This window comes from Narcine bancroftii, chromosome 4 (assembly GCF_036971445.1).
Source record: "Narcine bancroftii isolate sNarBan1 chromosome 4, sNarBan1.hap1, whole genome shotgun sequence".
Classification (NCBI taxonomy): domain Eukaryota; kingdom Metazoa; phylum Chordata; class Chondrichthyes; order Torpediniformes; family Narcinidae; genus Narcine; species Narcine bancroftii.
In genome coordinates, this window is record NC_091472.1 from 26584377 (window position 1) to 26605756 (window position 21380).

The 21380-nt window shown below is 40.5% G+C and overlaps 1 protein-coding gene across 2 annotated transcripts in view; it reads right to left on the reverse strand.

Annotated features, from left to right (window-relative positions):
- LOC138760415 (alpha-actinin-2-like) overlaps window positions 1–21380 on the reverse strand; it is a 134891-nt gene that overhangs the window by 28556 nt on the left and 84955 nt on the right. For both annotated transcript variants that reach the window (XM_069930984.1, XM_069930983.1), the window contains exons 7-9: window positions 14046–14127; window positions 10247–10332; window positions 7274–7366 (exon numbers count right to left, since the gene is read on the reverse strand). In XM_069930984.1, the coding sequence (XP_069787085.1) occupies window positions 7274–7366; window positions 10247–10332; window positions 14046–14127 (261 nt within the window). The remainder of the gene's footprint in view (window positions 1–7273; window positions 7367–10246; window positions 10333–14045; window positions 14128–21380) is intronic.

A 21380-nucleotide genomic window follows, 5' to 3' on the forward strand; every position in this document is an offset into this window, starting at 1 on the left:
ATAGCGCCTTTGGAAGACTGCAGAAAAGAGTCTGGAAAAACAACCAACTGAAAAACCTCACAAAGATAAGCGTATACAAAGCCGTTGTCATACCCACACTCCTGTTCGGCTCCGAATCATGCGTCCTCTACCGGCATCACCTACGGCTCCTAGAACGCTTCCACCAGCGTTGTCTCCGCTCCATCCTCAACATTCATTGGAGCGCTTTCATCCCTAACGTCGAAGTACTCGAGATGGCAGAGGTCGACAGCATCGAGTCCACGCTGCTGAAGATCCAGCTGCGCTGGGTGGGTCACGTCTCCAGAATGGAGGACCATTGCCTTCCCAAGATCGTGTTCTATGGCGAGCTCTCCACTGGCCACCGTGACAGAGGTGCACCAAAGAAAAGGTACAAGGACTGCCTAAAGAAATCTCTTGGTGCCTGCCCCATTGACCACCGCCAGTGGGCTGATCTCGCCTCAAACCGTGCATCTTGGCGCCTCACAGTTCGGCGGGCAGCAACCTCCTTTGAAGAAGACCGCAGAGCCCACCTCACTGACAAAAGGCAAAGGAGGAAAAACCCAACACCCAACCCCAACCCACCAATTTTCCCCTGCAACCGTGTCTGCCTGTTCCGCATCGGACTTGTCAGCCACAAACGAGCCTGCAGCTGACGTGGATGTTACCCCTCCATAAATCTTCGTCCGCGAAGCCAAGCCAAAGAAAAAAAGATAACACTGGCTGTAGATGAATACTGGAATGTAGATGATAGGAATGCAAGGAGAAGAAAATGAGACGATTGCAGGTTTAGTTATTCTTGTTAGTTGGTGCCAATTTGGTGGATCAAAAGGCCTCTGATTATGAGCAATTATTCAATGATCTTTTGCTCACTAACTACTCAGCAAGCACGTTCACTGGTGAGGTGTCTGATACAACGGTGTTGAGTCTGCTGATTTTGTCCTGCAAACTTACTGTTGCTCAGATCAACAGGGTGCTCTCAGCCTGACCAATGGTTCTCACCATTAGCAGGCAAGTATATCTCTCCTCAAAGTGCCATCTTTTGACGATACTTCAGGTTCTGATCAGAGAGAAGAACTGATTCTTTAATGGAGTGTATCTACCAATTCAGTTTCCCCCAGGCCCTGACATTGTTTCCTTCACAAGCATACAATCCAATACAAAGACTGGAAAATATGGCACCAGTGAACCCACGGTGTCATTTACCAATTGATACTTACAGAGCAAGAGTTGCCCACCACACCAGAGTCTGCCCCAACCATCAAACACCCATGTGCTAATCCTACCTCATGCCATATTATTCCTCCCACATTTACATTTCTGTTTCTACCATTGACCTATGCATTAAAGGCAAAGTTTTTCCCCAAAAGTAAACTTTATTCACAATAATTTAGAAAAGAAAACCAATGTATTTTTACACCCTTAAAGTAATATCCATACATTTGCATCAATGTATATTATTACATTTGTTCTCCAGTTTGTATTTAGCACCTTTGCCACCACTGTAACAAACGTTCTCCCCAGTCTCAGTCCCTCAATGCCCAGTAACAGAAAAGACTGTAGATTTTGATTCTTTCCCTCAAAGCCCTTGAGTTGGCTGCACCAAGCCTCAGTGCATCCCTCAACATGCACTTCTGCAGCCTGGAATGTGCCAGGCAGCAGCATTCTTTCACTGACATCTCACTGAGCTGGAAGACCAGCAAATTTCAGGCAGACCAAAAGGTGTTTAAATGGTGGGAGCTCAGAGATGCTGTAGGAGGGATGGAAACTAGATGGGTGCTGTGGGTATGTGATGGTTTGGCAGGGGATTTGGCACCAACTTTATGGTTAGTGGTGCCGAGAGGAGTAGGGGGAGTCTAGAGGGAAAGGAAGGAGAAAAAATGGATTAATTTGGGGCTTATATTGGATTGTGTTGATTTGTTATACATGGTTCTTTTAATTTATAAAGGTTTTAGTTTGAGTGCATCAAAAGTTGGTGGAGGAGAAAAGGAGCGGAAGAGTCAAAAGAAAACGAACAAAGCCGGGGGGGGGGGGGGGGCTGGGAAGAGTAAGGATATGGGGACAACCCTGAGTAACGGACAAGGAAATTAAATTTGTATGTTTCAATGTCAATGGAATTATTGGGACGGTGAAGAGAAAGGGGGTCTTGGCACACCTTAAAAAAATGCAAGCAGATATAGCATTTCTACAAGAGACTCACCTTACAGTTAGAACATGTAAAATTAAAGAGGGGGTGGATGAGTTAAGTAGTAGCATCCTTCTTTACTTCTGGAGCCAGGGAAGTGGCCATCCTGATAGGGAAGAATGTTTCAGTGGAGGGAGGGAGAGAGGCAAGGAGATTCATGATGATGCATTGTCAAATATACTCGGAATTCTGGACTCTCATGAATATATATGCCCCGAATTTTGATGATGAAAAATTTATATGAGATATATTTTTGAAAGTAACTGCAGGGTGTGAGAATGTCTTGATTGGAGGGGATTTCAATTTTTGTATGGATCCGGTCATAGACAAGTCAGCAAAGAAAGTAACAAGGGCCAGGGCAGCTAAGTCTACCCTGGCCTTTATGAAAGAGCTGAATCTCAGAGATGTCTGGAGAAGGCCGAATCTGAGGAAAAAGGATTATTCCTTTTACTCGAGACAACATGATTCCTACACTAGAATTGATTTTTTTTCTGGCGTCAGCCCAATTGGAGGGTAGGATAGTGGAAATTGAGTATACAGCTGGGCTACTGTCGGACCATTCACCTTTGCCCTCATCCATTTTAATGCCACATAAGCAGGCCTTGGTGAATACATCTCTATTGGGAAAACCAGAATTTTGTAGCTTTGTTAGAGCTCAGATAGAATTGGTCTGTGAGACAAACTATCCCTCTACTGATGATAACTTTCTGATATGGGATACATTGAATGGTAATTCAAGGGGCCAGATAATTGGATTCACCAAGAGCATTAAAAAAATAACGTGAAAAAAATCAATGATTTGGAATTGGAAATAGTTCAATTGGAAAAGGAACATCAAAGGTCAGGCACAGAAGAGAAGTTCAGAAACTTGGTGAATAAGAAGCTCAAGTATAAAACTCTGCAAACAAAATGGAAAAGTTTATCTTAAGATCTTGGCAGCAGTATTATGAGCTGGGGGAGAGGGCCCACAACGTTTTGTCCTGGTGGAGGAGACCTCAAGAACAATTAATGCTATTCAGACAGGGGAATGTCAGATCTCATATAAACCAAAAGAAATAAATGACACATTTATAGGATTCTATAAAAAATTGTATAAATCAGAGTCAGGGAGACGCCCTACTATAATAGATGATTTCTTGCATCTATTGGACTTGCCAAATTTGGGAGAGGAGGAGTGAGAGGCTGAAATAGAATGGGATGAGCTCTCTACAGGCAGGCAAGTCCCCAAGGTAGGATGGTTTTCCTGCCGAATTTTACAAGGATTTCAAAGACCTCTTGTTGCCCCTTCTTATGAAGGTGATGGATCAGGCGGTAGATACACATACCCTTTCGGAATCTTTCTCAACAGTGCTTATCACGGTGATACCAAAAAAAAGGCAGGGATCCCTTAAAACCTGCCTCATATCGGCCCATATCATTATTGAACATAGATTACAAAATTATTGCAAAAACTTTGGCCAATAGGTTGGCAGAATATTTGCTGAGATTAACGAACCCAGATCAAGTGGGTTTTGTAGAAAAGAGGCAAACGGCAAACAATATAGTTAGATTGCTAAGTGTGGTATACTTGGCACAATAAGGGGTGGACCCGGGAGTAGTCGTAACTTTGGACGCAGAGAAGGCCTTCGACAGATTAGAGTTGGACTTTCTGTTCAAATGGAGAAATTTGGAATGGGACAAACATTTATTAATTGGGTCAAGGTGCTTTATCACAAGCCCCAAATGAAAATGGTAACAAATGGGCAGATGTCTCCAGTATTTCCATTGAGCAGGACAAGTAGGCAAGGTTGTCCATTGTCCCCAACACTTTTCATCTGAGCCACTGGTGGAAGCCATTTGGCAGGATCCAAACATAAAAGGGTTTAAGCTGGGCCAGGTGGAACACAAAAATCAACCTTTTTGCTGACGATGAGTTAGTATATTTGAGGGATTCTAGGGAGTTGTTGGCCAGACTGGGGACCAATCTGGAGGATTACAGGAAGGTCTTGGGGTATACTGTTAATTTGGATAAAAGTGAGAGAGTGCCTTTGACGAATAGGGATTATGGGCAATACCAAAAACGAGGCCAGTTCAAATGGCCGCAAGAAGGCATTAACTAGTTGGGGATTAAAGTAGATAAATATTTACATAACTTATATAAACTTATCTATATCCCTTTGCTCTAGAAGATTGAGGAGGACCTGGTCAGGTGGAGGATTCTGCCCATAATGTTGATGGGCAGGGCCAAATGTGTCAAAATGTAGGCAATATCAAGGCTCCAATATCTTTTCCAGTTGTTGTTTATTTTAAAGCACTCAACAAATGCGTCAGAAAGTTTCTATGGAATGAGAAAGAGGCTAGAATCTCCATGGAAAAGTTAACATGGGATTACAACTTGGAGGGTTTAAAATTACCCAATTTTCAAACCTATTAACTGGCATCCCAGGTAAGGATTATCACTTCATTTTTTGAGGAAAGCCCCCCCCCCCCACCACAACCATGGGTGCAAATTGAACTATACTTTGTAGGAGAAGGGATAGCCAAAGAATTTGTATATAAATGGGACACCAAACTACTCTCAAAGAAAACTGTTATCCCCATCCTAAAGCATGTACTTCAGATATGGAAAAGAGCAAAACAATGTATATTCCCCCAAAACGCCCTTGACCCAGATTAGATTGATACTCTTGACTCTGGGTATTAAAATCCTGCACACCTGGTGCCAAAAAGGAATCAGGTGTATCAAAGATAGTTATAAAAGGGGGAAGTTAATGTCATTTAAGCAGTTGAGAAACAAATATGATCTAACAAAATATTCTTCTGCTATCTGCAAATAGGATCCTTCTGAAGGGAAAATTTAGGACCAGCTATGGCACTACGTAAATGCAATGTCATTGAGATTCTAATTCAAAAGGCGAATATATGTAAATTTATTTCTAAAATGTATTACATATTCCAAAGTGAGGGCCCAAAGCCGGGTTTACACAAGTCAAGGGAGAGATGGGAGTCAGACATGGGTACAACCATCAATGAAGAGTGGTGGAAAGACCTGTGTATGAACAGTGTGACGGGGTTGTCAATGCCAGATACAGGTTGATGAAGTATAATTTCTTGCACCACAAAGATTACACAAATCAAAACTGGAAATTTCAGAAATGCACTTTAGATGTGGTGTAGAGGTCGGAACTTTCATCCACTCCATCTGGCTATGTACAAAAGTGAGACCCTTCTGGGAAGACCTGCGGAACATCCTGAAAATATTACAGAAGTGTTTTTTCCACGGGATCTGGAGTTGTACCTCCTGGGAGATATTGGAGGTGTAGAGTTTAGACTGATCAAGCACCAAATTTCATGAAGGTCGCCTTAGCAGTAGCCAGGAAGTGTATAGTGGTTTCGTGGAAGTCCGACTCCCAACTAAATACCACACAATGGAATGTGGAAATGCAGAGTTGCATCACCTGAAGAAAATAATGTACAATCTAAGGAAGAAACATGACACATTCATTGGAAAATGGCAACCTTATCTGAGATATATTGGCACCCAAATGGACAAGCCCCCCACCCCCACCTTTTTAGAAATAGAGATACTATAATAATTAGTCCACAATGGGAAAAGGAGTGTAACTAATGAAACAGGATATGACGCAGGCAATGTCCCCTTTTTTTCCTTCTTCCCTGTTTAGGGTCTGTAGGGGGTTGAAAGGCCCATTGATGTATGGATTACTGTATTAACACAAGTTTCTTAGTGTTATGTTAAATTGTACATGGGGGGGGGTGAGAAGTGGGGAAGGGGAGGGGATAAATCCAGTCTTTGTAGATGTGCAGGAACGTTGGGAAAATTGAATGATTTGTTAAGCTCTGTGAGTCTGTGAAGATCATAAATAAAATATTAAAAAAAGGATAAACATGTTTAAATGGTATTTCTCAACTTCCCAAAACAGTTCAAGTGAGGGGTGAACTTTTTAAAACATTACTGAATTTATAAAGGATGAGAAATGTGCCTCAGTGTAACAAAAAAAACCACTTACGCTGACTTGTGATAGAGGAAAGTGAGGGAAAGTAGACAAAAAAATTAGAGATAGCCAGTATAGTGAAAGTCTTAGTCTCTGAATAATTCAATGCTGATCTAAATACTTCAGTACTGCATAGCAAGCAGAAAGACAGGCAATTACTGAAGAGAAGGAGGAGGAGAGGAAAATAGCACTTGCAAACCATCCTGTCTGACTTGGTCTGGTAATCCATTTGCTTCTTGCAAGTCATGTCCATCGTAAGGATTTGCTTGTCAGTCAATTAAAAAAAAAACATTTGCAGATAATGGACACTTTTGAAGATGTCATTGTTACAAAGCAATCAGCAAAAGGAAGAAAACCTGTCTGATTGGTTGAATCACATCAGCATTTAGTAATCTCAAATTTTAAAATATTCCATTTGGTCCTCAACCCTCCTTGTGTAATTGTAGGCAAGAAACAGACAAGCATCAAAATTCTGATCCTATACAGTTTATAATTTCATTCGGTTCCCTCGTTATACTCAGTTAGACTTTCCATTTTGAGAATAGTCAGCCATGCATCTTGAACATTTAGACAGGACAGAATTTTTGTTTGTCTTGTCAGCATTCAGCATCTGAGTCTTCTGTGGCAGAAGGGGAGCAATAGGAGTGATTGGAAACGGAGGCTTAAAGAAGAGAAGAAAGGTTAGAAAATAGTGTGTGAGCTTTTTTTTTTAACCACTGCAACACTCTAGAAGTTATTAATAATGCAGAAGGCAAAAAGGCCAGGGATTACTGATTTAGATTTCACTCCCACCTCCTTCCTGTTCGTTTACTGGCTCACGCCAAGAAATTTTAATATTTATGTGTTGGAATTGATTATTATTACATGGGCAACATACCATTGTAATCCATTCCTAATATTCTTAAGTAATTGAAATTAATTATTTAGACCAGCAAAGATTACAGCGCCTAGTAAAGACTAGTGATCACAAGCCACATATCTTCTGTCTTAAAACATCAGCTTCAATGAGACATTTGAATCCTTTTGAGCAAAGTGGTGAGGGAATTAGGCAAGGACTGAAGAAATTTCAAAATTCAATCACTGGAACATTTGAGTTTACCTCACTGGCCAGCTTCTCATACTCTGCCATTGATGCTTCATTTTCCTGATTAACCGCCAATATCTTGCAAATCCTGTTGGCTGCCATCTCAGCCTACGGAAAATAAAAATCATATTTGAAGCATACTGCAAAAAGGATATAGTACTGTTCTGCTCAAGGAAAGTAATCAATATTTGCTTTCACCAAGATGCTCTCAGGCAGAGTATTCATTCACACTGGGAAACAAGAAATTCTTCGCCAAAATTCAGATATGAACCAAACACCTCATTTATTGATCACTTAGTCTATTTTCAAAGATTAGATGCTACACTATGTTAAAACACAATGCGAAAGAGCTTAAAGCATATGAAGCTGTTAAGCAAAACTGAAAAGCCTTCAAAGTTCACACAATCTGAATCGGGCAATGGAATTTTCGTAGATTTTGGTATGGAAGAGGCGAGCTGAAGGGCCCGTTACTGTGCTGTACATTTCTATGATTCTACAATATGATATTAATCACAAAATTATTGTGGCGCCTGCGTGCTTCTGTGAAAAACTGTGAATGGAGAGAAGTATATCAAGGAGAGATGGTGGTCTGCACACACAAGATGCATTGCGAGTTTATTTTACGGTTTGAAGTCTAATTTACTTCACAGCACACATTGATTTGGTCTGAGACTCTCAATGAGGCAAACTTGCAACTTCGGTTTTCTTGAGAAGTGTGCCTGATGCAAATGAAACAGAGGATGGAAGAAAAGTTGTCTCAAAACAACCTCACACCTTGTCTTATTAGTTCATGACATGTATTGAGACTGGATATGTACAGTGACTCTGGAAACCACTTCCACTGCCTGTCCTTTCTGGCATGTCTTAAACAAGCTTTGTGTTTCCTAGACATATATATCTATTTTATGCCTAACATTTTGTTTGTTTTCTTATCCAAATCACACTCAACTCTGCAATATTTTCATAATTCCAAATACTATACGTTATTTTTGAGTTACTCACTTCTACTATCCATCTAAACCTCTACTAAAACTCCTTTTGCTATTTTTCAATTCCATATCTCATCCTCACCCTCTCCATTGTTCTACATCCTCAACCTCCTTTTCTACTCTGTCCAACTCTTCTCTTATAAATATGGTTTAGAATGCATAACTTCATCTTGTAAATAATTCATTTTGTTGAGAATTCACTTCACACTAATGATGCCAGTAGATTAATCATTAATAAGGCCCAATTAATTCAATATCTTCTTACAAATTCACCTTACTTGTAACCCAGCTTTTTTGTATTGCAACCACAAAAGGCCATGTATTTCTTGCTCATTGAGAATGCAGCATGTTGCTAAATACTTTTGTTAACCTGAGGTAATATAACCAAAGAAAATGGCACAATTGTAATGCTGGAAGATGAAACAGATGCTGAAAGCAGAGCTTATTGCCTCGAACATCTGACCCTCTGCAGTGGAAATATCCATGTGCAGACTGCAAATATAATTCTGATTTTCTGCTTAATTAAAGAGGTCAGCCATCTCTAATTCCCACATGAAGCATGCATTCCTCCTTTACAGTCAACCAATCTCAAACCAATCACCCAAATATTCTCCAAACTTGATATGAAGACTGGAATTATTCTGGACTCTCCATGTCTAATGTCACTGTATATGCCAGCGTACAAGATGACTTTGCATCAGACAGCCCCCTCAATTTCCATCTAAAATGTAGGTTTTCAGCTATACCTGCTGTATAAGACTGCCCCAGGTCTGGCACTCACTACTGACTAGGTATATTTAATATACTAAATACTATACTAATTCACAATATTTTAAAAGCAAATTCCCCAGTAGGGGTTTAAATTTTATGAGCATATATTTTAAAATAAACCACCTTCGATTTGTTTAACAGCTCTTTAAAATTTGTACAGAGCCAATGGCAGTCAGACTGGGTGGATGGGGCCTGCGGAGGAGCACTGAGATTTCACTGTTAAGATTTGGATTTTAAACTTGACACAGGGGAGCGCTAAGACTTCACTGTTAAGGTTCATATTTTATACTTGGTGTACAAGACAACCCCTGGTTTTGGGGGTGTAATTTTTAACATTTAAGGACCATCTTATAAGCTGGCAAATACGGTATCTCTTTAAAGCCAATGACATTATTTTTAATTTAATTTAGAGACACCACATAGTAACAGGCTCTTCCGACCCAAGAGGCTGCGCTGCCCAAATACACCCCTGTGACCAATTAACCTACCAACTCTGTATTTCTTTGGAATGTGGGAAGAAACCAGAGCACCTGGAGGAAACCCACACAGACATGGGGAGAACGTAAAAACGATGGATTCGAACCCAGGTTGCTAACGCTGCAACAGTGTCATGCTAACCACTACACTAACCAAGCCAACCTTTTACTTCAGTTAAAAACAGCATGGGACATGATCTGCAAACAAGGGCTAGAAAACATCTGTGCAGTTTTGAGACTGTGAGAAGTCTAGATCAAAAGAAATGCAGAGTGGAAAATCAGGCACAAGAGACAACATTTAATTCAATCTCTCTATTGAAGGGAAGCCAAGTTCTTTCTTGGACACCAGTCATCTAACCAAAGATGCATCTTATCCAATTCTCATCATTCATCAATTGGCATCAGCTTTCGCCTTTCCCACTAAAGTTTGCTGAGGCCATTTGCAACCTCGATTCTGTCACCCTGAAAGGTCACAAACGAGTGTCATGCAGATTAAGTATGTGCCCTCCTAATAGGCACAGCTCAGCAGTTTCACATCAACTAACTCTTTCCTTGCATTTGCCCCAATAAAGTGTGGTGTCGGCGGTATGTACGGTGGCAGCCTGAGGGCTTGAGTGATCTGTCTTGCTAGTAACAACAAGTCAAAGCGAATAATTTGTTGGGACCAGAGAATTGAGGTAAAGCATGACATGCATATATTGAAAAAACAACAAAGTGCATTTCAGGAAAATCACAGGCAACACTGCAAATACCTGCTCTGCTCCAGCAAAAGCATGATAGAAGCAGGAAACATACGTCATAAGAGCCCTCTGATCAGGTTTAGGTGTGTTCACAATATCTGGTGAGGATGATAAATAATAAAATAACTGAAACAGGAAGAAAAAGGACAAGAAAAATGATGGAATAATCAAAGTGCATCACTGCCGTCCTTTTGCCTCTTTAGAAAAACACAACAGGGCTACAGTTTACTCGACCTCTTTGGTTTAGCAAAGAGCATTTACCTATATCCATATCTCAGTACTCCCATTTCTAAAATTAATGAACAGAGTAAAACTCAATTAGGCGACTCATAAGAGAAGACAATGCCAATCTTGCATTCTGAAAGATCGATAGAACCAACATAAGATGACAGTCATAGATTAACTGAGGTTCAGGTTAACTGGATACCGCTTTCATTGGAATGCTGCTTAAGAGGCCTCTAGTGGTCACCGAAAATAAGAGAATTCTTTGCTGATGGAGAAATTAACGTTGACAGCTGAAGTAGGCTAAAAATAGAAATAAAAAAAGCAGATCAGATGGCAAGAAAGAAAATCCAGAAGCCAGAATCTAAAATGATCAGAAAGAGAAGAGAAGGGGGGTGGGGGGGAAACAAGTGAAAAAGTAGTGACCAATCCAGCTGAGTTAAAAAATGGGAGATGCAGAAGCTAGAAATGAAAGTTCAAGGTTAAATGTCTGGTGGATCCACATCTTTGACCTCACCTTCCTTGTACCTGCAAACGCATGGTAGTAACAGGAAACACAAGTCATAACAGCTCTTTCGTCAAGTCTTGCTGTATTTACAAAATCTGTACAGAGAGAAAATTTATAACTTTACCAAACATCAAGTCTGAATGAGACATGATAAGCTCAGACAAGTCAGGTAGCATCATTGGTTAGTTTAAAGTACAAACTGAACATCCCAGAAGATTCAGTCACTACTAATTCTCCTTCCCTGGGTAACTCTTATCCCTCCCTGAAATGGAGTTCGTTTAAGAACACGACAAACTGTTTCTGGAATATTATCTTTGTCTTTCCACGTCAACTAAACAAGGTAACCAACACATCATTCATAGAATAAAAACATGATGACCTCAAAAGTTGGGTGATAGTTAATTTGCCGTGTACGCATTAGGAGAAGTGTGAAAATAATTTTGCTGGGTTCCCCTTTATTGTCCTGCTTCCAAGATGAGACTTCAGGAAAGTGAAAAATCAGTATTTACATGTTAAGTGTACTGAGGTGTCTCCGCAAACTCATGTGACCTCTCGCGATCTTCTCTATTTTCATATCCCTTTAAAACACCAGATAACTAAAATCTGTGTTTTGAATTTTGTACTCAGTTCTGTAGCATCCATTCTTCTATCACTCCTTGTTGTCTGACATCACACTTGTTAGCTACAAGGGTATGTTCCTGTTTTCCAGATAAAATAATTTCTTTCTATTCATCCTTTGAGTCACCCCAAACACCAAAATTAGACCACCTCTTAATGATCTTCCCTCAGAATATACATCCAACCTGTCTTTGTCAACTATTTTTTTTTAAACTTAGCACCATTCAAGTGAAAAATACTCCACAAGTCCACACAAAATTATATTTCAAAGATTTGTGGATTTTTTTCCTCCCAGAATTTTTGCAGAAATACATAGGCTTAATTTTAATGGGATTAACTGCAAACGTTAATGATTAAAAATGTGCTCATTTACTTTTGGAAAATAATCCTCAATTTACTGGTGCTTTCTAGAAATTAGATCGTGAAAGATGTCAATGTTATTCCTTTTTAGTCTCCACTTTAAAATAATGTCAGGTCGTTTCCCTTGTAGTAGATTTAAAGGTCCAGACTTTGAAATCAACCAAAGAGATGGAGTTGGGTTAATTGAGAGAAGGAAACTTGTATGTCATTGGGCAACTTGCATTGATATATCACCCTCCAGAACACAACTTGACTTCTGTACATTCGTGACTTCATATTTTACCACATATTTGAAACAAAATTACAGCATGTAACAGGATAGAATTAATGGAATCGTTTCAAGCCCTTTTTAAAACTATTTGCAAGTTTGATAGTTGAAATTATTTGATAGTTTCTCTACAGGAAGTTAATTAAGAAGGTATTGTTTGAAAATTTAGAGTTAATTAGGAAGGTAGTGTTTGGAAATTTAGAGTTAATTAGGAAGGTAGTGTTTGGAAATTTAGAGTTAATTAGGAAGGTAGTGTTTGGAAATTTAGAGTTAATTAGGAAGGTAGTGTTTGGAAAGGAAGTGAGATGAGGTTAAAATGGAATAAAGGGGCCCCAAGGTCAATCATGGACATAAGTGATCATTCCACTTTTTTAGCAAGTTTTTAACAAGAAACAAGTGGAACCATTTATTAATGGCTGCTATGGGTTAAGAAAGGTCAGAGATTAGGCTCGGTACCTGTCGTTAAAAACACAAAATGCTGGAGAAGCTCAGCAGGTCAAACAGTGCCCTTTATGTAGCAATGGTGAAGATACAGAACCGGCGTTTTGGGCTTGAGCCCTTCATCAAAGTAGGAGAAAATGCTGGCAAGGGTCTGAACAAAAGAGTTGGGGGGGGAGAAAAGAAATGGAAAGACAGGAATAGGGGGAGGGGAAAGAAAAGGCGAGCATGTTTAATGGAAAGCAGTAAAGTCAATGTCCATGCCATGTGGTGGAGAGTGCCCAGATGGAAAATAAAGTGTGTTCCTCCAAACTGTGGGTAGTCAGGGTGGGATAGTACATAAGGCCATGGACTGCCATGTGAGCGCAGGAATGTGACCCAGAATCAAAATGGTTGGCCACTTGGATGTCACTGTGGTTGCAAATGGAGTGGAGGTGCTGAGCAAAGCGAGCTCTCCAATGTAGAGAATGCCACAAAGTGTGCACTGGATGCAGTAAATAAGTCCTCTGGATGTACAAGTGAAGTGTTGTTTCGCAAGAAAGACCTGTTTGGGGCCCCGCGGTGAGAAAGGAGGTGTGGGCGCAAGTGTTGCTCCTACTGCGAGCACAGGGGAAGGTGCCGGGGGTGCAATGGGTGGGGAGGGATGAGTGCTTGAGGGAATCATGGAGGGAGTGGTCCTTGTGGAAGGCTGAGAGGGGAGGAGAGTGAAAAATGTGCCTGTGGTGGGATCCCTGTAGTAAGTGCCAGAAATTCCGGCAGATGATGTGTTGGATGAGGAGGCTGGTGGGATGATAGGTAAGGGTGAAGGGGATTCTATGTTTGTTGCGTCTGGGGGCAGAGGGGGCCAGGGCAGACGAGGGGGAGATGGAGGAGATGCGAGTGAGGGGTGAGTTGATAGTGGTGGAGAGGAAGCCACGTTTGTGCAAGAAGGTAGACATTTCAGAAGCTCTGGACTAGAAGACCTCATCTTGGGAACAGATGTGGCGAAGACAGAGAAATTGGGAGAAGGGGATGGAATCCTTGCAGGAGGCAGGGTGTGAGCAAGTGTAGTCCAGGTAGTTGTGGGAGTTGGAGGGTTTGTAGTATATGTTGATGGAAAGCTTGTCTCCTGAGATGGATACAGGGACAGAAAGGGGAGAGTGTTATTGAAGATTGACCAAGTGAGTTTGAGATTGGGGTGGAAGTTGGACGCTAAGTGGATGAATTTGACAAGCTCATCACGGGTGCATGAGGCAGCCTCGATGTAGTTGTCAATGTACTCTATATACCGGGGGAAGAGTTGGGGATACTTGCTTGGTATAAATCAATTTTCCAGTTTTTAATCCTATAGCACTGACATACACTATTTAGTGCTTACAATAGGAAAGTCAAAATTGCTGTACTAAAGAACTCATTACCTTCTGGATCCAGCATTTTAGGAATATCCAGTTCCTTTTCCGCAATCTCAAAGGCAAGGTTCAAGTTGTAAAGAGCATCATCCTATATATACACATATATGAAAGACAATTATTAGTCAGTAATACAAACATTATAAGAAAATTATAATGCATCCATCCAATACTCTATGCAGCCAGTTTTTATTAGTAGCCAATAGTTGACTTTAGAAACTATACCAAGTTTAACTATCAACCTCATGGCATCATACTCAGGATAAAAACATCATCAGGGACCAGGATTGCCCAGTCATTTAAACAAGGGATACTGCATATGGTGTATAAAAGTTGGGTGAGCCCACCTCACTGACAAAAGACAAAGGAGGAAAAACCCAACACCCAACCCCAACCAACCAATTTTCCCCTGCAACCGCTGCAACCGTGTCTGCCTGTCCCGCATCGGACTTGTCAGCCACAAACGAGCCTGCAGCTGACGTGGACATTTTACCCCCTCCATAAATCTTCGTCCGCGAAGCCAAGCCAAGAACTGCATATGGTAATGACATTTGGAAACTATGTGGTTTCAACAGTAACAAAAGAAGCCCAATAGAAATCTCTTGTGATTGTAATAGGTATTTGCTATCCTTAACAATTTTACATGTTAACTAAAGCTCACTTCAACTGAAGAGATGTATACCTGTAGTGTGGATTTTGGAGGGTCACATGGCCTCGACACCTGGAACTTGGTGGGAGTGTGGATTGTGAGGATAATGTAGTCGCTCAGTCTGGAATCTGGTGGGAATGTGGATTAAGGAAAGTCATGTGACCTCTCTGGCTGGCACCCAGTTGGAAGTCACCTCACCTGCCAGTCAAGGGTTAGATCTGCCCACAGGTGAGGTCCTAGCAGGTACAGGGTCTTGCATTGAAAAAGCCGGGCACATGCAGCCTTTTTCTTTTCTGCTACTGCATGGGGATCATCACTGAACTCCAGGCTGCAGGCCATGGGCAGCTCCAGAGGGCTGAATGTAATGGGTCTGTCCTGGATCCTGAGCCATGGGCAATGCTGGAGACCAGGTTCATTTGATTGTTGAGATTAATTTCCTGTTTGTTAGTGTGCTGTCCTTGCTGGAGATAGAGAGTTGATGGTACTCTGTTTAACTCTCGTGTACCAGATTGGGAGTCGAGAATGTTTAGCATTGGTTTATTCACGCCCGATATGTAGTTATTTCTGCATTATTGCAGGTTGGTCTGTGTGCTCTTTGTGAATTAAGTAAAGCTCACTGCTTGTGATAACATACATCTAGCCTTGATTCCCTTTGAACTCATCGAACCTATTCTTGAACACACCAATCCTGAAACAAAGTGATTGTGAGAGATGAGTAACACTGATCTAAAAGAAAAGTGAGGATTGTGAGAGATGAGTAACACTGATCTAAAAGAAAAGTGAGGATTGTGAGAGATGAGTAACACTGATCTAAAAGAAAAGTGAGGATTGTGAGAGATGAGTAACACTGATCTAAAAGAAAAGTGAGGATTGTGAGAGATGAGTAACACTGATCTAAAAGAAAGGTGAGGATTGTGAGAGATGAGTAACACTGATCTAAAAGAAAAGTGAGGATTGTGAGAGATGAGTAACACTGATCTAAAAGAAAAGTGAGGATTGTGAGAGATGAGTAACACTGATCTAAAAGAAAAGTGAGGATTGTGAGAGATGAGTAACACTGATCTAAAAGAAAAGTGAAGATTGTGAGAGATGAGTAACACTGATCTAAAAGAAAAGTGAGGATTGTGAGAGATGAGTAACACTGATCTAAAAGAAAAGTGAGGATTGTGAGAGATGAGTAACACTGATCTAAAAGAAAAGTGAGGATTGTGAGAGATGAGTAACACTGATATAAAAATATGAAGATGAGAAACTAGTATAGATATATGTGTAATGAATAAAGCCAGTATGAATAGGATAAGAATAGATATTAGAATGTAGGAAGTAAAGTTAGTCTGAATAAGATAAGGGTTTTCTAGCCTTTTAGACAGAATCAGCAAGTTCACCAGGTATGAATAAGATAAGGATAGATAATAGATAATAGAATGTAGGAAGTAAAGTTAGTCTGAATAAGATAAGGGTCTTCTAGCCTTAGACAGAATTAGCAAGTTCTGCATGTAAGAAGTTAGTCAGGCCTGAGAGTCAGGAAGGTGTGAATAAGGACAATGACATGATGGGACACCAACGGATACCCCCTGGTCCTCCAAGTTCACAGAAACAGCATGTAGGCAGACAGGATTGCCTAATGCCAAACTCATCCAGGAGGCAGAAGAATGTAAGGGGAGGGTACTTCTATACTGAAATCAACTGTATAAAAGTTGGATGAGCCCCAGTGTATATGTGTATTCCCAGGGTAAGGGGAAGCCCCCAACTTTGCATTGTTGTATAATAAATGTTCTTTGTTCTCAATTTTTGTCTCGAGCAATTTCTGTGAAGGTACTTATGTTTCTAACATGATGAACTGAGACATGGAGAAAAATTTATACCTGTAAGCATTTTTCTGTTGTCTTCTTATTGGCTGTTCTGTCACCACCAGAAAAATTTATGTAGGCAAAATAATAGCACAGAAGAAGTGGGTTCATCTAGTGAAGTACTGGTTTTGTGTTGCCCTTTGCTTAGAAGTTTGATAGCTTTAAATATTCTCAGTCATCTTTGAGCACTTATGGTAATCAAGTGCTGCTCCCTGGCTGATGCCCAATGTTTTCCATCGAGCATTGGCTCACCATTTCTGAAACGGATGCTTGGATCTGCATTGCTTCAATACCTCATGGATGCAGTGGCACTGTGCACCAACTATCAGAAGTACTGGCTACCCACTGCACTCACTCATGCAAAATAGAAAACAATGACATAGATTCGACTTTACAAAATAGAGCAAAATGGATGATTGTCAATTGGCAGTCCATTTCATTCACCGATTCCTTCTGTTGGCGTCAATGGAAATTTAAATGCAAGAAATATGAACTTGGCCACTGATTTGACAATCATCCAATTTATCCTATTGCATCGAGATATTTTCTGAAATTGCTTTTACAACATGCATGAACATTAAAGAATGTTCAGCAATATGTTTAAGGCAGTTGCATGTCAAGTACCTCACACAGCTTATCACACTTTTCACAAAATCCCTTTGTGAATGAAGGCATTAAGTGCTCACCTATCTCTTGCAGCTACATGCATGTGCATACATCAACCCAGCCACAATGGGGCACAGGACAGACGGGTGGGCATGCAGTGAGAGAACAAAAAGGACAGCAATTTGACATTTGATGTAATGAATGAAAACTATTGATGAAAAAGGCAGACAATTTAAAGAATTGGATAGAAACTTATTTTTCCTTAATTTTCATGTCACTGGTTTATAAATTTAACATACAAATGCATTGGGAAATATTCCAATATAGTAATCAAATAAAATCTACAGGCAATAATTTCCCTTTATTTGGCATCATTTTCTCTCGTCGTTGCAGAATCAAAATGCCTTTCAACTAGAGGTTGACTGATTGGACGCAGACACTGTCTCAAACGAGAGGCTGGGTTTGTTTCATAAGGCCATTGCAGACAGGAGCAGAATTTGATGATGCAGTCTATTGAATCTTCTCTGCCGTTAGAATCATGGCGGTTGTATTCTTCCTTTCTACCCATTTTCCTGCAGCCTACTCATAACCTTTGATGTCCTTCCCAATCAAGAACCTATCAACCACTGTTTGGCCTCCACAGCCATCTGAGACAACAAATTCCACAGATTCATCACTCCCTGGCTGAATAAATTTCTCATCTCTGTTCTAAAAAGATGTCCTTTTATTCTAAGGCTGTCCTAAACTCTCCCACTACTGGAAACCTCTTCTCCTAGTTGTTTTAAATTTTGCAATGTTTCAATGAGATTCTCCCCACCCCCAAGATCCTTCTAAAGTTCAGCAAATACAGGCCCAGAGTCATCAAACAATTCCACTCCTCATGTTAATCTTCTCATCCCTGGGATCATCCTCTGTATTTTCTCTATCACCAGCACTTTCTTCTTTAGATATGGGGTCCAATACTCCAAAGGTGGTCTGACCTTCTAAAGCCTCATCTTGGCTTTTATAGTCAAGTCCTCTCGAAATGAATGCTCACATTGCATTTGTCTTCCTTACCAACTCAATCTGAAAGTTAATCTTTAAGGTATCCCTGCACAAGGACTCCCAAATCCTTTTGGAACTCTGCTTTCTGAATTTGTTCTCCATTTAGAAGATCGTCCATGCCTTTTTTCCTTCTGCCAAAGTGAACGACAATACATTTCGCTGCCACTTTTCCCAAACTGTCCGAGCCCCTTGTAATGGATCGGTGTTAATTATTAAAATTTAGTCCTTTATTTATCATTTATACTATGCTTGCTTGGTAAAGACGAGATCACATTTCTCCAGGACCATGGAGCATATTTGGATAAATATAAGTTAGAATAGAAGTTGAACACATTTAAAATATTAAAACGTATACAGTAATAGCCCATGGTAATATCCACAAATATTCGGGGAATTCATGAGTCTGATGGCTTGGGGGGGAAAAAACTCTTGCCCAATCTGGATGTAAAGGCCTGAATGCTGCAGTACCTCCTACCAGATGGCACATGAGGGATCTGTGGAGTCCTTCACAATGTTTATTGCCTTTCGAATGCAATGTGTTGTAGATGTCCTTCATGGTGGAAGAGAAGCCCCAATTATCTTTTCTGCTGACTTCACTATTCTCTGTCGAATCTTGTGGTCCAAGGAGGTAAGCTTCCAAACCAGGCAGTGGTGCAGTTGCACAGGATGCTCTCGATACGTTCTCTGTAGAATATAGTGAGGATGGAAGGTGGGAGATGAACTTCCCTCAGCTTTCGCGCAGGAAGTAGAGGTGCTGTTGGGCTTTCTTGGCTATGGAGCTGGTGTTGAGGGACCACGTAGAGATTCTCTGCTAAGTGCACTCCAAGGAATTTGATACCCTTGACGACCTCAACAGTGGAACTGTCAATGGTCAGTGGAGCATAGTCCCCGGGCCCTCCTCAAGTCAACAACTGTCTCTTCTGTTTTATTAATGTTCAGATAATGTTCAGGTTGTTGGCTCTGCACCAGTCTGTTAGTGACTGCACCTCATCTCTGTACACTGACTCATCATTCTTATTGATCAGGCCCACCATGGTCATGTTGTCAGAGAACTTCATGATGTGGTTTGAGCTGTGTTTAGCTGTACAGTCATGGGTCAGCAGAGTGAATAGCAGTGGATTAAGCACACAGCCCTGGGCCCTCGTGCTCAGTTTAGGTTATTGTTAAGCTATATTTCCTATAAATATGTCTTAGTTGGTTTAGAACAGGGTTAAACACACCCATACAATACAATCAGAAGTGAGGTCATCTTTCGGAGTTGTGATGTCTGCAAGCCAGAGTTATAAAGATCACATGGTTTCCAAGAAACTGGAGCTGGCAACTGTTAAAGATTCCAGTACATGGTCACATGGTTTCCAAGAAACTGGAGCTATGAAAGATTCCAGTACATGGTCACATGATTTCCAAGAATTGAAATTATCTCATTGATGATGTAATGTCACATAATTTTGAAAATATATTGGCAAATTCAGATATTTTGAATTAGTTCGGAAGTCAAGATGCTGTGGGGCATACACAGGAGTTGGACCCTTGTGAAAGATAGGGTTGAATTACAGAAACCGGAAAAGATGCTGTTATGTGTTACTCCTAATAAAAGGGGAATTAAAGAAAATTTGGATTTTGAAAGGGAGACCACTTTCCGACTGCTCTTTTGAAAATAAAGTGTGCAGCCTTATCGTGGAAGAAAACTGAAGACAGAAGATCTGAATATTGACATCCTGGAAAGATAGGACTGCTCTTTTAAGAAAAGAGAAACAGTCTCATTTGTGCACAGAAGATGGTCACTCCTGTTTGGAGAGTGTTTCTCTGAAAGAAAGCTCATTGGTAGACTCGTTAGTTTAAAGAGATCTGAAAATATAATGCTTAAAAGTGCTTCTTAATTACTTCTGAACGATTTAAAAGGGTCCTGAAGTCAACAAGATATTTGAAACTGGACTTTAAAATTGACTTTTTTAGAATCAAGTTTAAACTGTAATGGTTTTGAACTTCAATACAAACACACATTTGCATTTGTGCATAGTGGGGTTAAATATAGAGTTAAGTTTAGAGATAAGTAAAAAATGTTGTTACTAATAATTTAATAAAAACTATTATCTTGAATTTATCATTGTCTGGTGAATTTTCCATTGCTGCTCTTTTATTAGTACTAATAAGATTTGTTAGTTCATAACACCCTCTACAGACTCCCTGTATCCTCAACACTACCCAGCCCTTGACCTATCTTCGTATAACCTGCAAACTTGGCCACAGAGCCAACAATTCCATCATCTAAATTATTTACATACAATGTCAAAAATAACAGACCCAACAACAATCCCTGTGGAACACCACAGGCCACGAGCATCCAGCCAAAAAAGGCTCCCTTCGTTCCCACTTTTTGCCTTCTCCTAGTCACCCAATCGTCCATCCGCATAAGTACTTTTCTAATAATATCATGCACTCCAATCTTATTTAGCAGTCTTGTCAAATGCCTTCTGAAAATCCAAATAAGCAATATCCACTGATTCTCCTCTGTCTGTTCTGCTTACTACTTCCTCAAAGAATTCCAACAGATTTGTAATGCAAGATCTCTCCTAAAGGAAGCTACATTGACTTCAGCCTATTTTATCTTTGCTTTCAAGAGCCTTGAAACCTCATCCTTAATTATGGACCTTGGAATCTGGCTGAAGTCAGGCTAACTGCCTGACAGTTTCCTTCCATTTTCCTCATTCTTCTTAAAATTCTTGCAGCTAGACCTTTGGACAGGGGAGGCAGGTAACATTCTTATGTGGCAATACACTCTGGAGAAAAGAGGCAAATGATGAACTCACAGCCTCTGTCGCAAGAGCATTAAAGCAGGGAAAAATTTACCAAGCCTCGATACTCATAAACAACCATGGATTATTCCCACTGTGAAGGCTTCTATTTAGCTCGCAATATTTGGTTTTCATATCATCCCAGTATGAGCTCTCAGTAGAGGAGATAAATACTGTATATACTAGAGTAATCATTGATATTGTGTAATAGTCAACCCCCTTTTTTGGTCCCAAAAATTAGGAGTTTTTGTATGACCCATAGACCCTTCTATTTTTGGCCCCGACCACATGCACATCTTGCTCCCGACGACCCAAATGCCCATCTGAACTAACGACTGCAGATTCTCATCCAAGCTGCCTGCCCATCCAAACTCCCGACGATCCAACCGCCTGCCCATCC